Source organism: Periophthalmus magnuspinnatus, chromosome 16 (assembly GCF_009829125.3).
Source record: "Periophthalmus magnuspinnatus isolate fPerMag1 chromosome 16, fPerMag1.2.pri, whole genome shotgun sequence".
NCBI lineage: Eukaryota > Metazoa > Chordata > Actinopteri > Gobiiformes > Gobiidae > Periophthalmus > Periophthalmus magnuspinnatus.
Window position 1 is genome coordinate 21,676,280 of NC_047141.1, and position 14,965 is coordinate 21,691,244.

Below are 14,965 nucleotides of genomic sequence, written 5' to 3' on the forward strand. Positions count from 1 at the left end.
CAGCTCTTATTACACCTTGTCACAATGTGTAATTTTTCCTGCGTGCTAAAAATATCAACAAAACCTTAAAAATGAACAGTTGTTTGATTGTTGGTTTTCTAACACCATGATTTGCCGATCATAAGCCGCTCGTCTGTCGTCTAGTGCGAGATAGGAGCCTTTTAAGGATGATTGTTCTGTACTCCTGAAGCCTGGTGTCCCTGTGGATCCTGATGTGTGTCTGTCATCATGGCTGCTCTGACACACACACTGTCTGATGGTGACAACTAAATGATCTGTTCTTTATTAAACACCTCTTTACTATCTCTCCATCCCTTCACTCCACAGCGCTGCCTCCCCCTCCACCACTTTTTATCTCCTGACTTACTGCTCTTCCTCTTCTGCTCTATTCCTCATGCATCAGAACTGCCCTCTCCCACATGTAACTAAAGGGATGGATACATTTTCTATGCACTTTTTAATATAGAGCTAAATGGGCCCACCATCACCTATAATTTTATATAAAATGTGTATGAAACTTTACAAACTGTTAAATTATTTAAAATCTGGCCAATTTTTGTTTTAAATGTGTTTGGACTAAAACAACGATTTTATGAAAGTTATTTATCAGATAGCTGGTTAGCTTTGGTTTGAATTATGTTCAAATAAAAATATTAGTATGTGCAAAATATGAAGTGGGCTGTTGAGCTCAATTGAACTTTGTTAAGTGCTCAGTTGCCATCTGAATTATTTGTTAATTTGATTATGTATGTCTGTATTTGTCTAGGGTTTTGTGGTAAAATAAAAAGAGCATAATATCCCTAAACTACAAGGTAGGTTCCAAGTCTGAGGATATATCTTTTACATTGTGAGATAGAATCAGAACTTTGACAAATGTCTCTTCTCTTTCAGTGCTCCAAGTTTACTTCTGTTATTTTGTTAAACTGATGAACCTTTTCATTATTTTTTATGATAACCTTTTTAAACTTACAGCATTATGATTTAGAAATGGGAATAACAATTTAATTTATTTAAATACTGAGATAAGCCTCTTCCTGTTGTAATACAATATCCTACATCGTATAGGGCTTGAATAAACTGTTCGAGGCACGCTGATTACAAAAATAAAATTCATTCAGGGCTTTGATGTAACTTGGGTTGTTGGTGTCACTCGCTTGTCTCCATGGATATTGATACCTTTAATGCTATATTGTGAAAAAATCAAGGCACAGAAATAACATTTCTTTGGAGGCTGTCATGCAGCGAACCTTCCACCAGAAAAGTTACATAGTGCACCTTTAAACACCCCGATAACATTATGATTTATAGTGGGCAAATGTGAATAACAGTTCAGCCCAGTTCATGCAACCTTTTGTCCCCCCCTTCTATACAAACGTCGCTGACTGTATCCTTGCCTGATTTCTCAATCACTCCTGTCTCCTGTTTTTCACCCAGCCACTTCCACTGTGCACCTGGGGTCGATGGCAAGTCAGTCAGCCTGTCAGTCTGTCACTCAGCCTGATCGTCACAGCTCTAAACCCCGCCATTGTGTGCCGCTGCTAAAACATTAATTAAAAAGTCTCATCTGTAGCGCCAGGTGATGATCTAGTCACTTTCTCTCCTTCCTTTCTATCCCCTTCTCTTCTCTCCTCTACCTTGTCTCACCCAGTCCCCTCAGAACCCCTCTATCTGGGTGGACTCAAAGACAACGCTGATAAGAAACATTATTAACTTCTTCTTTGAGAGAACAGAGCGCAGCGGCAGAATAGAAGTGGGATTGGGAGCGGAATAAAGGAAGACAAAGACCGAAGCTGAGATGTCACTAAGAAGAAACGCGCTGAGCTATGGGAGGAATGAATGGCAGGCAGATGGAGAGATATATGGGGGCTGTCTGACTCTGTGGATCGGCTGGCTCACAGATGATTGGTTAAATTGCAGGTTATGAGATACAGCAGTGTCTGTGGGCATAAGCCTGAGGGTGGGATCTGATGTGGGACAGATAAGGACACGATGGATAGAGGTGCTGATAGGAAACTGTAAGAAACTCTTTTAGTGTTAGAGGGGAAGTCTGCTGGTTTAAACTCGCCATAGTTCTTAGAATTAGCGATTCTTTGTGTCAGACAGGAGCGTTTGCTTATCTGCTTTACATGTTTCAGCTACTTTCTTTAGCCTTCCTCAGAAGCGTCACATGATGGTGTAGTGGTGTGTTATGTAGGCTGCTTTACTTGGTTTTGCAAGACAGGAGGAGAAGCTTGTGCCTCCTACTGTGTGACACCTTCTCCAGGACTGCATCCCATGTGTGTGATCAGGTGTACTCTCCTTGGTCACGATTTATGCTTGTTTGCGGATCTCAATGGCCTCTCTGATCCAGCAGTGGTATTTGTTGCCTTCAGCACGTATGACCCTGACATTATTTCAGTCCATGATGTGGTTTTGTCTTTTGCAATTGTCAGATATGTCTGATTTCAGATTTTCTGCTTTATTGCTCTTATTTGTCTGTTGACTGTTTTCCTTTTAACCCTCTGTTTGATTTTCTTTTTTCTGCTTTCCAAGTAGTCTTCCCATTTCCTCTACATATGTTTTGTTGCATGATAGACATGGTATCTCATATATATTACGTCACATTTGTGTTTTGGTTGTATTCTGTCCTTTGGTTTCATGGATTTATAAATCAAGGCAAGGGAGCATACACCTTGTCACATACGAGTTGCAGTCAGCAGAGGCGTCAGACAGTAGGTGGCGTAAGTTTCCCCTGTCTGGCAAAATGAAGTAAAGCAGCCTATGAGACATGTCACTACACCATCACATGACGCTCCTGAGGAAGGCTACAGGAAGTAGCCAAAATATGTAAAGCACCTGGCTGACAAAAAGAACCACTCATTTTAAGTTTAAAACTGAAGGTAGAATGAACCATTTCATCACCATAGTTCTTATTTTTATCTTGCCTACTAACGTGCAATGATTGGTGTAGTTATTTTTTACCATATTCTCAGGTGCAATTTACTCTGTGTACAGGTGTGGAAACAAAAATACACCCATGAATCCCTGGGGTTGAATTGAGTCTGTTTTGTTTTTGTTTTTTTTGTTTTTTTTGTTTTTTTCCCAGATTTGATTTGCTTGACATTACACAAATACATTTCAGATGTGCTTGTGAGTTAAACATATTATTAACATATAATTATCATAACATTACCATTAAACATCCTACAAATCCTCTTATGCAGGCTTATTACTAGGCTTATTGGGGTTTGTGTGTGAATCACCCACAGGAGCAGTTCATTTGGTATACTAGGTCAAATCAGGATCTGAAAATCACTGTCTACTCCTGCCAGGTTTTGATTTAAAAACTGGGGCTTCTTACTTGGCATTGTTGAAATTCGTTAAGATGTATTTGAAGTAAATGTGTTGTTTTTTACATATCTAGATTAATTCAAATGTATATACTTAATTAAAATGTTGTAAATGTGCTTTTTTATTTTTGCAGATATGGGAAGATTGTATCAACTAAGGCCATCCTTGACAAGAACACAAATCAGTGCAAAGGTGAGTGAACTTCTACAAACTTTCAGAGCAGTTCAAGTTTCTCACTTCACAAACTCTTGATTTGATTTGGGACCCAGAAAGTTTGAGTTTGTAAGATATCATTGTGGAGTGGATTGAACATGGCAGCCTAATGGATGCCCAATTAGTTCGATATGGGGAGTGGTTTTCTTGTTATGAATCACTTCCTCTTTTTGGCATTGCCTAATTGCAGTAATTTATCCACAATGTGGTTCACAATGGCATAGAGCTCTTTTCGACTGACATGAAATGAAAACAAATGAGTTAGATTTGATTGTCCAGTGCGCCTTTACCATGTGTTTACTATTGAGTATGTGCAGTTATGTGAAACGAGAGATTTCAAAACCTCTCAAGTCATTCACTCAAGTCCCTTAATTTAGTTCCAGCCATTTTCAACAATGATATCAGCATCACTGCCTAATGACACTCAGAGTAAAACAGCTTTTCAAATCAAGACGCCGGCATTGTTGTCACTGACCAAATCAAAATGGAGAACACCATACAGCACTAACAATGTGTTTGGAATAGACTCTGGGCCCACTCAAGTGTGCGGTGATGAGGTCGGTTTGATTGTTGGAGTGGTCCGAACAAAGCACTAATCAATGTGATTGTAGTCGTCTGCTTTTGGAGAGGCACAGAGAGCTGGTGTGCTGCGTGATTACTGCTCCTCTGCCAAAGCTCAGCTCAAAGGTGTACAGCGCTGTTTGGAGGCAGGCCATGGTGTGTAATCAGGATATGAGATGGGCTTAAGCAGATCATACAGTTTAGAACTTGAGAAAACAAAGGCATAAAAAGGGTACTTTAGAATGTTTAACAATGAATATGTCCCCTCAAGCGTAAAAGACTGAAGTAATAACACTGGTGCTTTATTTCAATAAATATAGCTATTTATTCTATCCTCGCTCTCTCTCTATTTTTTTTATATATATATATATATATATATATATATATATATATATATATATATATATATATATGGGTGTGCTGCTCCATATATGCTGCACCCTGCTGTTATGTGCTGGATTGTGTCAGGGGCCTCTTTGCACAGCCTACACTTTGGGTCTTGTCTTGTCTGGTGTGGTGGATCTGGGCCTCTAATTGCTCTAGTGATCAAAGCCTGCTCCTGTGCAGCCTCTGTCCTGTCCTTCAGTCCAGCTCTCTCAAGCCATTGGTAGGATTTCTTGATATCAGCCACTTCAGTTATGTTCCTGTGGTACATTCTATGCTTGTCCTCCCATGATGGTACCTCCAGCACCTCTTCCTCTGCACTCCACTGTCTGACACATTCGCTGAGCATGTCATCTGTTGGGGCCTTGTCCTTGATGTACTTATGGATCTTGGATGCTTCATCCTGGACAGTGGCTCACACACTCATTAGTCCTTGGCCTCGTCCCTTATGGCTCATGTATAGTTTCTGAGTGCTGGATTTGGGATGGAACTCGCCATGCATGGTCAGGAGGTTTTGGGTCTTAATATCTGTGGTCTGCATCTCCTCTTTTGGCCAGCTTATGATTCCTGCTGGGTATCTGATTACTGGCAGGGTTCTTGCCATTGAGCTGACTCCTTAGGACTTACCGTACTCATTGGAGGTATTTGTAAGTGGCTGCTTTCCTTGTTTCCTCTTCAAGGTTGCCATTTGCTTGTGGGATACCAAGGTACTTGTAACTGACATCAATGTCTGCTATTGTTCCTTCTGGGAGTGAGACCCCTTCTGTGTGGACTATCCAGTGTCTGTACTGTAGATCCTGGCGGTGTGGATCAGTGAGTCGATGTCTTGCCCATTCTTAGCGTACAGCTTGATGTCATCCATGTAGAGGAGAGAGAGACGCCCCATTCCTCAGTCAGTATCCATAGCCAGTGCTGTTGATGACTTCGCCGAGGGATTTTCGGCCTATGCAGAACAGCAGTGGGGACAGTGCGCCTCCCTGGTATATGCCACATTTGATGGTCACTTGTGCAAGTGGTTTTCCCCAACCTCATCAAGTTTGCAATGAAGGCTCTTAGAGTCCTGTTGATGTTGTACAGGTCCAGGCATTCAGTAATCCATCTGTGTGGCATTGGGTCATAGGCCTTCAATCCAGGCAGTGCACAAGTTGGTCTTACAGGTGCTACAGTTTGGGGTGACCAAGAGCTGGGGTTTTGCTCCTCTGGTATCTTTGCTGATGCCCTTCTGTGTTGTACTCTTGTATTGATCCATGTGCCCACTTATCTTAGCCTCAGTACCTGACATGAGCTTCCATGTTGTGGAGAGACAGGTTACTGGATAGGACTGTACCCTTTGAGGGATCCTTCCGGATGAGGATCGTATGCCCTTCGAAGCGCAGTGAGTTTCTTTAACCAGTAGGTTTGGATCATGACAGGGCTAGCACAGTCCCGTTTTTCATACCTGAGATATGTGTGTGTAAGTATATATATATATATATATATATATATATATATATATATATATATATATATATATATATATATATATATATATATATATATATATATATATATATATAAAATGTGTGTGTGTGTGTGTTTGTGTGTATATATATGTGTGTGTGTGTGTATATATATGTGTGTGTGTGTGTATATATATATATATATGTGTGTGTGTGCATATGTATATATATATATATATATATATATAGAGAGAGAGAGAGAGAGAGAGAGAAAGAGAGAGAGAGAGACTTGGTATGTGTAGTAGCAATACACAATTATTACTTAAATATTTCCCACCATTATTTGTGTTGAAATAAAACTCTAAACTTGAAATGCTCCAAACATCATGTAATCAAAGTGGCAAGCAGTATAACAAATGTTATGCAAAACTGAGACACTGAGTCAGACTTGAGTGAGCTGCAGTTTAGCATAATAAAATGTAATGTCCTTCCATCAAATATTTCTTTGAAGCGCCTGATAAAGGATGTTAGCACTTACTGAAAACAAGAGCTTAAGTGATATGTGCAATTGGTGTATTTGTCAAGAGGGATGTTAAACTCCACCCACACTCATTTGTTAACCAATGCTTCAAACATGTGCTTTATTTCTTTCTGTGTTGTTATGAATGGGCTGCCCAATTCTCAGCTCCATTTGCAACTTTTAGACTTAAAGTTAACCTTTTACAGTTAAATTGAAAAGATCTCATTTGGTTTTACAAATTTTGCCCCATGGTTTTGGGAAAGTGCTGTGTTCAGTTGTTTTAGTTGGACTCAAGTGACTAACTTTAGTTTTATGCTTTCCCTGACAGCTCTGTGAGGGATGCAAAAAACCCCAAAACAAAACATTTTATAATTATCACTACAGAATAGAAATCTCATTTGTGTTTTTGTGTAGCAAACAATTAATTTATAGGACAACCTCTCTGTCGCAGCCAACTACTCCATTGTACCCACTTTTAAATGTAAAATAAATGCAGCATTTTTGTTCCCATCTGTATTCAGAGTCCAGGCTGACGACAAGGGTATTCATGTTTGTTAAAGTAGCTGGTAGGTGTATTGTACGATTGGTGCCAGCGCTATAGATCTGATACCAGGGCTGTGTGCCAGACTTCCGAGCTTTTATGAATACTAAACATCACACTGGCTGTTCTTGAATGCAAAAGCCATACATCCACAACAAAAGTAGACTCATTATTTAATCTGGAGAAACGCTGCCGCTGCACCGGAGTTTCTGCAGCATGTGGCCTTCATCAGCATTATATTTCTGTTGTGATGTCACTTGCATACATCTCTACATCAGCTAGTTGTTAACTCACAATGAGCAGTTTCATTATCGGCCGGCCATTAGGATGCCTTACAACTGGATAAGTGTTGGTTTGATTGCGGAGGCATTCAGTAGGGACAAGATAAGTGCCTAGCGTGACTAAGAGAGTACAAATTGGCACATAGTTCTGTTGGAGAGGAAGGGATGGATGTGAGGAGGCTCCGAGAGGTGGGGCCATAGTAAAAATAATCTGGAGTTGACAGAAGAGGAAGCAGAGTCTTTGAAATTGATGATTTAGCAGCAGACAGCCACCTCTGTTCAGGAAAAGTTCACAAACAAAGACAGCGATACTAAAATAAGTCTTCACAGTCTGCTGGATACACTTCAGACTGTTTTAATGGTGTCAAATGATAATAAGCGTACTATTATTAAGCCCCTTTCCATTATATAACAGAGATGCCAAAGTACTTTTACACTTTTGAATGTCTAATTGTCTAACCGCAAAATTTAGTTATGTGTTTGACACTTGAGAAATCGGAAATCAGATAAAGTTTTATTACCATTGGCAGTGAACAGCTAGAAATGTGCTTTGGCAATATTGTGACACATAAAACACAGAATAATAAAAGTTAAATATAATAAACGGATAAAAAATAGACTTTGGCTTTCAGATTCATTAAAAAGTGTAGGCTTTCAAAAATACCACAAATGTATTGATTATGTATTATTTCAGCAATTGCATCAATATTATGTCATATTTTGCTGTCCCTGTTTCTCATTGGTGCCTTTATTAGTGGAAGCAGTCACACTGTTCTGTATTTCTTTGTAAGTCCCGAGCTTTGTAGCAAGCTCAATGCTAAATACCCTGACAGCTCTCTAGTTAGCGGCGTGGGAGCACAGGGGGAGGCAGAGGCCACAGAGGACACAGAGGAGGGAGGAAGGGAGAGGAAACCACTTTAGATTGTAAAGGATTTCCATTTCCCAAAGACAAGCTCCCTCCCTCTACGCAGTCTGCATGTCTCCTGTTTTTCCCCCTCCCCTCCTCTTCCTCCTCTCTCCAGACTCTGCACTAGGAGCCTGGTCTCAAGCTCGTGGCCAGGACTCTGCAGCCCTGTAGATTAGATGGTGCTACAGAAGTGTGCGTGTTTATCTGAGTGTGTAAATCTGCTTGGTACGCACACATTTTGGCGTATGAAGATCTGTGTGTGCTTTGTTATCATTTGATATTCATAACTGATGCGTCTGACAGGGCTGACTGAGCAAGATGGATTTGATGTGAGCATGTGGATGAGGCGCAGATGGGAAGGAAAGGCCACAGATGAGTCTAATCTCAGCTTGCCGTTTCCTGAAAATATCCTTATTATTCAGACCAGCATCATTTGCATCCGACTCAAGAGGGCAGCTCTAAATGTAAATGTGTAAATAATAGGTTGGTCAGTGTGGGAGGAGTGATGGAGGAAACTGTCCATCAGCGCAAGTGTCCTTCAAACCACTGCAGCCGGAGAGGAGCGGATTTTCACTCATACTTGACCTATGGCTTCTCCGAGGAATAACAGGCTTTTTTTCAAATTTATCTTTCTGATGACTCAGCAGTTCTAGTCAATACAGTATGTCTTTGTATTGCCAGCATTTTCTGATCTATGTTATAATGTTGTTTCCTCATCAAAAACATATCTGGACTTTTGTTTTGTTTCATTCAACACAAAAACCTTTTGTTCTTCTCTAAAACTGAAAACACTCTACCCTGTTCTACCCTGTGATGTCATGTAATAATATAGAAAGTGCTCCACTGTGTTTTTAAACTCCATACACCTTCACTATAATTATTTTGATAATTTCAGCCCTGGAATTGTCAGTATCTAAAGATAAAAGGTGAAAACTACCGCTTCATGACATCACAAGGGAACAGAGCATTTTGAGATTTGGAGATGTTTTCTAATAATAAAGAGTTACTCAAATAAGTGAATGGGGAAAAAAACAACAACAAAAAAACAACAAAAAAAAACAACTACAGCATTCTAACATGACTTAGAGCTCACAAGAGTCAATTTTGTGTAATATATGACCAATCAGTATGTACACTTTATGGTTATGTTTTAATTTTAGTTAATAGAGACAGAGTGCTTTGTCTTATGTTTTAAATTGAAGACATCTGCAAGCATTAAACATTATTTGGACAATGTACAATATATTTATATACTTTATAATAACTACACCTTAATGAACAAATAGTCAAGAATGATTCAGGCTTAATAACTGCTTAAAGGGCCCGTATTATGCTATTTTCTGATCTATGTTTCCTCTACAAAAATATCCCTGGAGTTTTGTTTTGTTTCATTCACACATGTTTAACACACAAATCCTGCATATTTAGGCTGAGTTCTTCTTTCACTGAAAACACTCCACCTTGTAATACAGGAAGTGCTCCACTGTGTTTTTAAACTCCACACACCCTCATTAAAATCATTCAGATCATTTCAACTTGAAAACTACTGATTCATGACATCACAAGGTGGAACAGAGCATTTTGAGCTTTGTAGATGTAAACAGGCTAATAATAAAAGATTACTCAAACTTGTGTAAATGAAATAAAACACATGATGTAATAACATTATTAAAGCTCATAAGAATCCATTTTGCTTATTATAGGACCGTTAATTAAAGTATTTGTTCATTATGAATTACATCTTTCTTCATGCCTTATTAGGGCTAACTAGATGTAGTTATCATAAAGTGTTACACAACATTCAATGTGTTTTGAATACTTCTTGCACTTGTGTTGAGTGGAAGGAAAGTGCACAAATTGTGTTGAATTATTTTCTATATTTGAGCCATGCAGTAAAAACAATAGCCAATTTTGGGGTTCTCATAAACAAGCAAAAGCTCTGCCATGTGAGTACTTTTCATACTTCTAATTAGCATCAACACTGAATACAATTTCAGTGCCATATAGTAAATGTTTATTCTTGGCTGACTATATTCATGAGTGTTTCTTGTACAAATATGTGTATGTTGTATGTTCTAATCTAAAAAGTGTTGGGCTAAATGAGTCTGTCATTAGCAGAAGTATAAATATTTGCGTGTGTGGAGCAGATCTGACTTTGAACACAGCTTGTTCCCTTTGAACAATAAAAAACTCATGTGCTTATCAGAAAAAACATGGCTTCCATCTCGGGAGAAGTTGACAAGAACAGATGTCCTGAATCAAGTCTGTGTAGTTTCACTGTTACTTATAGGGCTGTTAGTACCAAATATGGATTATTTGACTGTGTTAGCATCTACCTCACTCATAACAGATGCTGTTTCATTGCATGCACTAAAGTCATTTAAAACTTACACCCAAAATACAACTTTAGTGTCTTGCTGCCAGGCCAAATTTGAGAGAGTTACTGCAAGTGAAGATTGATTTTAGTGTGTTCTGACTTTTTGTCCTTCTGCGCTTCCTGTTGGGCGTAGAGCACATCCCCATTTCATCAACAATTTGACAAATACTGCCCATACTCTCACGCCATGGCTCCTATAAAGAACAGAGACTGACGAAGGCCCATTCCCCTCTCCGCTTTATTTCTTTGAACAAGACGCTGAATCATTTTAATCGTGGCATTAGTGGGAGGATTTTTCTTGTTGTCTCTTGCTGGAGAGGCATATAGTATTGACCGTGGCTATAGGAGCACCATTATATGCTGACAGATTTAGAGTGGTATGGGAATAAAATGACCTCACTAGTGCCAATGGAATATAGTGTCAGAGAATAGGAAGCCACAATATACTTTTAAACAGGGGCATTCTTTCACTATTAGATCACGCACAGCAATGTATAGTATGTGTAATGTAGGGCAGGAGTACAGAGAGGCAATGTGCTGAGGGGGGGCTTTGAAACTGTGCCACATTGCCATATTGTGCGTAAACATGCAGATTTCATTAAGAAAACATGGAGGTAATTGTATTAAAGAAAACAACCTGCACCAAAAGAAGTGATTGATCTCACTGTGGGTTACAGCTGGATATGACCTGGTTGATTATAAATGCATTAGTCTCATACAGCACTTTCCCCAAACACTCAGTTGCTTTACAATTTTGTGCATTACTCATTCATTCCATACTCTGTGGTGGCAATATAGTAATGTAGCCCTGGGGTAAACTAACAGAAACAAGGCCACTAATCTGCGTCAATGCCCCCTCTATCCTCAAACACACTTGCCTGGCAAATCCAAAATGATATCTCTTTGTATATTTATACAGATTGATATCAGTCTGGTCCCCACGCCCTTCAGTGCATCTCAAGCCCGGTCAAACATGTCTGTGCAATCAGATTTGAATCTGTGATATATTTTTTTCTTTATTTTTTCTGATATGGGCCGACCATGCCTGTCACCAAATGGCTAATCCACCTGTCAGTTACGCACAGCAGGAAGATTCACCAATGACCAGACTCAACTTCATAAAGCAAAGTATGTTTTCTGGGTTCCAGCCAACAAACACACCACATTCATATTAGACAATGTGGGTGATGTGTCTTGCCTAAGGGGACAACAACAGTTTCCACTAGAGCCATTGCTGCTCCACTGTAGGTCATGGTATTCCCAGCACTGTCCCATCCAAGAACTAACCAGGCCAGACTCTGCTTAGTTTCTGAGATCAGACGAGATCAGGCATTGACCACTACTGGGCTGTTTGCAGTAGTACATTTAGATTTAGATTCAGAGCTTAGATACCGTTTATTTATTGTTTACTGGCATCCTGTGGCTCAGAGAATAGATTTTAAAGCAGCTCTGCCTGTGTACAAGTCTCTCCATGGCCTAACACCAAAGTACATCCTACATGTTAGTGCCATATGAACCATCTTGCACTCTGAGGACTTCAGGGACCTGCCTGCTGCTGGTGCCCAGAGTAAGGAAATAGCATTTCAGTTTCATGCAGCTAAAAACTGGGTCTTCGTGAAGATGTGAGACAGGCCTCTACTTTGACAGTGTTTAAACGGGTTGTAACGGTTTTGCTTAGTTGTGCATATGACTGAATGTTTTGGGTTTTTTTATTCTGCACTCTTCTCTTTTAATATTAATTGTACAATGATTATTCTATTGTGATTTAATGTCTTTCTTGTTCTGTAAAGCACTTCGAATTACTTTGTGTACAAACTGTGCTATACAAATAAAACTTGCCTTGCCTTATTGTTTATTGTTTGCAATTCACAATCCAGAGTAGCATCATACAATGACAACCACTGACCCTGGGGGCATTGACCCTGAGGTTAGTTGAGATTATGCTTTGTTGGTTGGTTTGTTTTTTATCCGTAACTAGTTAAGAAAACCTGCTGCATTGTAAAATATGAATTTGTCTGATAACTGTGTGGAGAACCCTTGTACTTGCAATAGTTCTGACCGATGAACTGCACCAGCACTAGGATAGCAAAAACATTACATTAACTTTAATTTTATATGTTTGTAAAGTCATAATAAACAATGAAAAGAGATACGTTTTGAAGTGATAACATGGCTGAAGGTCTGTGTAAACTGAATATTCATCTGGATAGAATATTTAAAGCACAATAGAGTAATATTCATATTCCCCCCTACCAAGACAATACAGCATAATGGAACATTTATGCCATATATAATCACATCATGCAAAGTATTAAGAGTCATATTCATTTGAGTCTGTCTCAAACTTTGACAGAATCCATTTTCGCTAATTTACACTTTTTAGTGCCAGTACTCAGTCAAAACTTAATACTTCATGTGAAAGCTGTCACATCCTCCAGGTTTCATTTGACACCCATCTGTGAGATCTATCATTAAATTAATGATGACTTGACTTCATTATGACACCTTCTTTGATTTATTAGATGTTGCTTTTCGACATGAACTATATGTGGTTTGGCCCTGTAACATGTGTGCAGTTCCTATGTCATTTGTCTTATGTGTTTATTTGCCACGCTCGACTGACCTCTCTCCACCTCTTGTGTGCAGGTTATGGCTTTGTGGACTTCGACAGCCCCGCGGCGGCGCAGAAGGCAGTGGCCTCACTCAAAGCCAGTGGAGTCCAAGCACAGATGGCCAAGGTAAACTAACTCTCTGATCAGACATAGTGATAGTCAGTGCATTTGTCAAAGTCTGGTTCAAGGGTATTGCTGCTTTTACCAAATGTCTCTCACTGTTAACATGAGCGCCTGTGAGATTGATAGCTGCAGCTTTGATTATATCAAACGATATTGAGCGAGGCTATGATGGAGTTATTGATTAACAACTATGGTCATGATGAGATTATTGATCACATCTGGAAAGACGGGTAAAAATGCACCAAAGAGGTTTTCCTCCCACATCACCTTACTTCCTTTCATAAAGACTTTTATAGACATTTCACATAAGTATTTTAGAACAATCAAATTCATTTAAAAGCCAATCTAGTCTCTTAAACTGAATGTATATCATTTTTTTCTTATTTTTTTCTGGTGTATTATAAAATTAGGAATTGGCTGTGTGGCTTGCAAGAATTTGATATGCTTTCCAATACATATGTTGGGAATATTCAATTTCCCATCAACATTTGGTTTACATATTTCTTTGTCATACTTTCCACATGTCCATTTTTCCACTTAAGGCTCATAGTGGGCTCAGTCTAACTGAGAATAGAAAGATGAATGGATGAATAAACTTACACAGGAACGGCACTTGATACAGCTTAGCTGTTCTGTCAAAAAATTACCCATATGATTTATGCTTATCCTTGGGAATATTTAAAGCGAGATACTGTGCCAACTATATTGTCACTCTGACTTGCTATGGCTGTATCTCTCATGTATACATGCCCAGGTATACAAAGAGCTCACATTATTCTCTGTGTGAAATGCACATTGACACAGAGGCAGTGTGCCCCTTTTCTTGTCTCCAAAAGCACATTTAGGCTTGTGTCTGCATGTCACTTGGAAAACACGCTGCCAAAACATGTGGGCCTAAGCAGCACAATCACATTAGCCTGCTCCGCTTGTGAGAGAAAGATACTGAATAGCCTGCCTTTGCTTTTAGATTCATTAAAGCTGTATCGCCGCATACTTCCCCTTTTATAAATGAGAGAGCCGTGCAATTAAAATGGGCCAGTCTTCAGGCACCGGGAGCATCCCATTGAATTAAACAGCAGCAGGCCTCTGAGCCACCTTTGCCTTGCTCTTCTATTAAAGCTCTTTTCATTAAACTTCCATCTCGTATTCTGTTCCTAACGGCTTGGAGGGCATTGGGAGAAAAGCTAGTGTTGATGTGTTTAGCTGTTATTAAAGCGAGAGGAGCCCTCCACTCTGCAGAGATAGAGATTTCCGCAGGGATGTAATGGAGGGCAAGAAGTCAATTCTAAATGAAATTACGCACACTTCTTACTGGTTCACAGACTAATTATGCACAGAGTTGGTGTCCTGGCTAACTTTTTACTTGCACCAGTTTGGTGGTTTGGAATTGTTATATTCTTGATTAATAGCATCACTATTCATCACCATTGTTGGACAAATGATTTACTTTATTTCCAAGGAGACAGATAGTGAGTACATTTATACATAGACAGATTTTGTTGTATTAGCTAGTATTTAACCTGCTTTTGGAAATGCAATGTATTTATTTTTATCAGTTAATGACGCATGAAAACTGAGCATTAGTTCCAGAATATCTTGTTATTACAGACAGTACATTTATGTATATCATATTTTTCTGTTTAGTGTAATTTTATAACGTTTAGTATTTCTTTTTTT

The 14,965-nt window shown here is 39.2% G+C and overlaps 1 protein-coding gene across 1 annotated transcript in view; it reads left to right on the forward strand.

The window, feature by feature from the left end:
* LOC117383375 (RNA-binding motif, single-stranded-interacting protein 3-like) overlaps positions 1 to 14,965 on the forward strand; it is a 118,277-nt gene that overhangs the window by 40,753 nt on the left and 62,559 nt on the right. The window contains exons 3-4 of the mRNA XM_033980539.2: positions 3,464 to 3,522; positions 13,200 to 13,291. Of these exons, the coding sequence (XP_033836430.1) occupies positions 3,464 to 3,522; positions 13,200 to 13,291 (151 nt within the window). The remainder of the gene's footprint in view (positions 1 to 3,463; positions 3,523 to 13,199; positions 13,292 to 14,965) is intronic.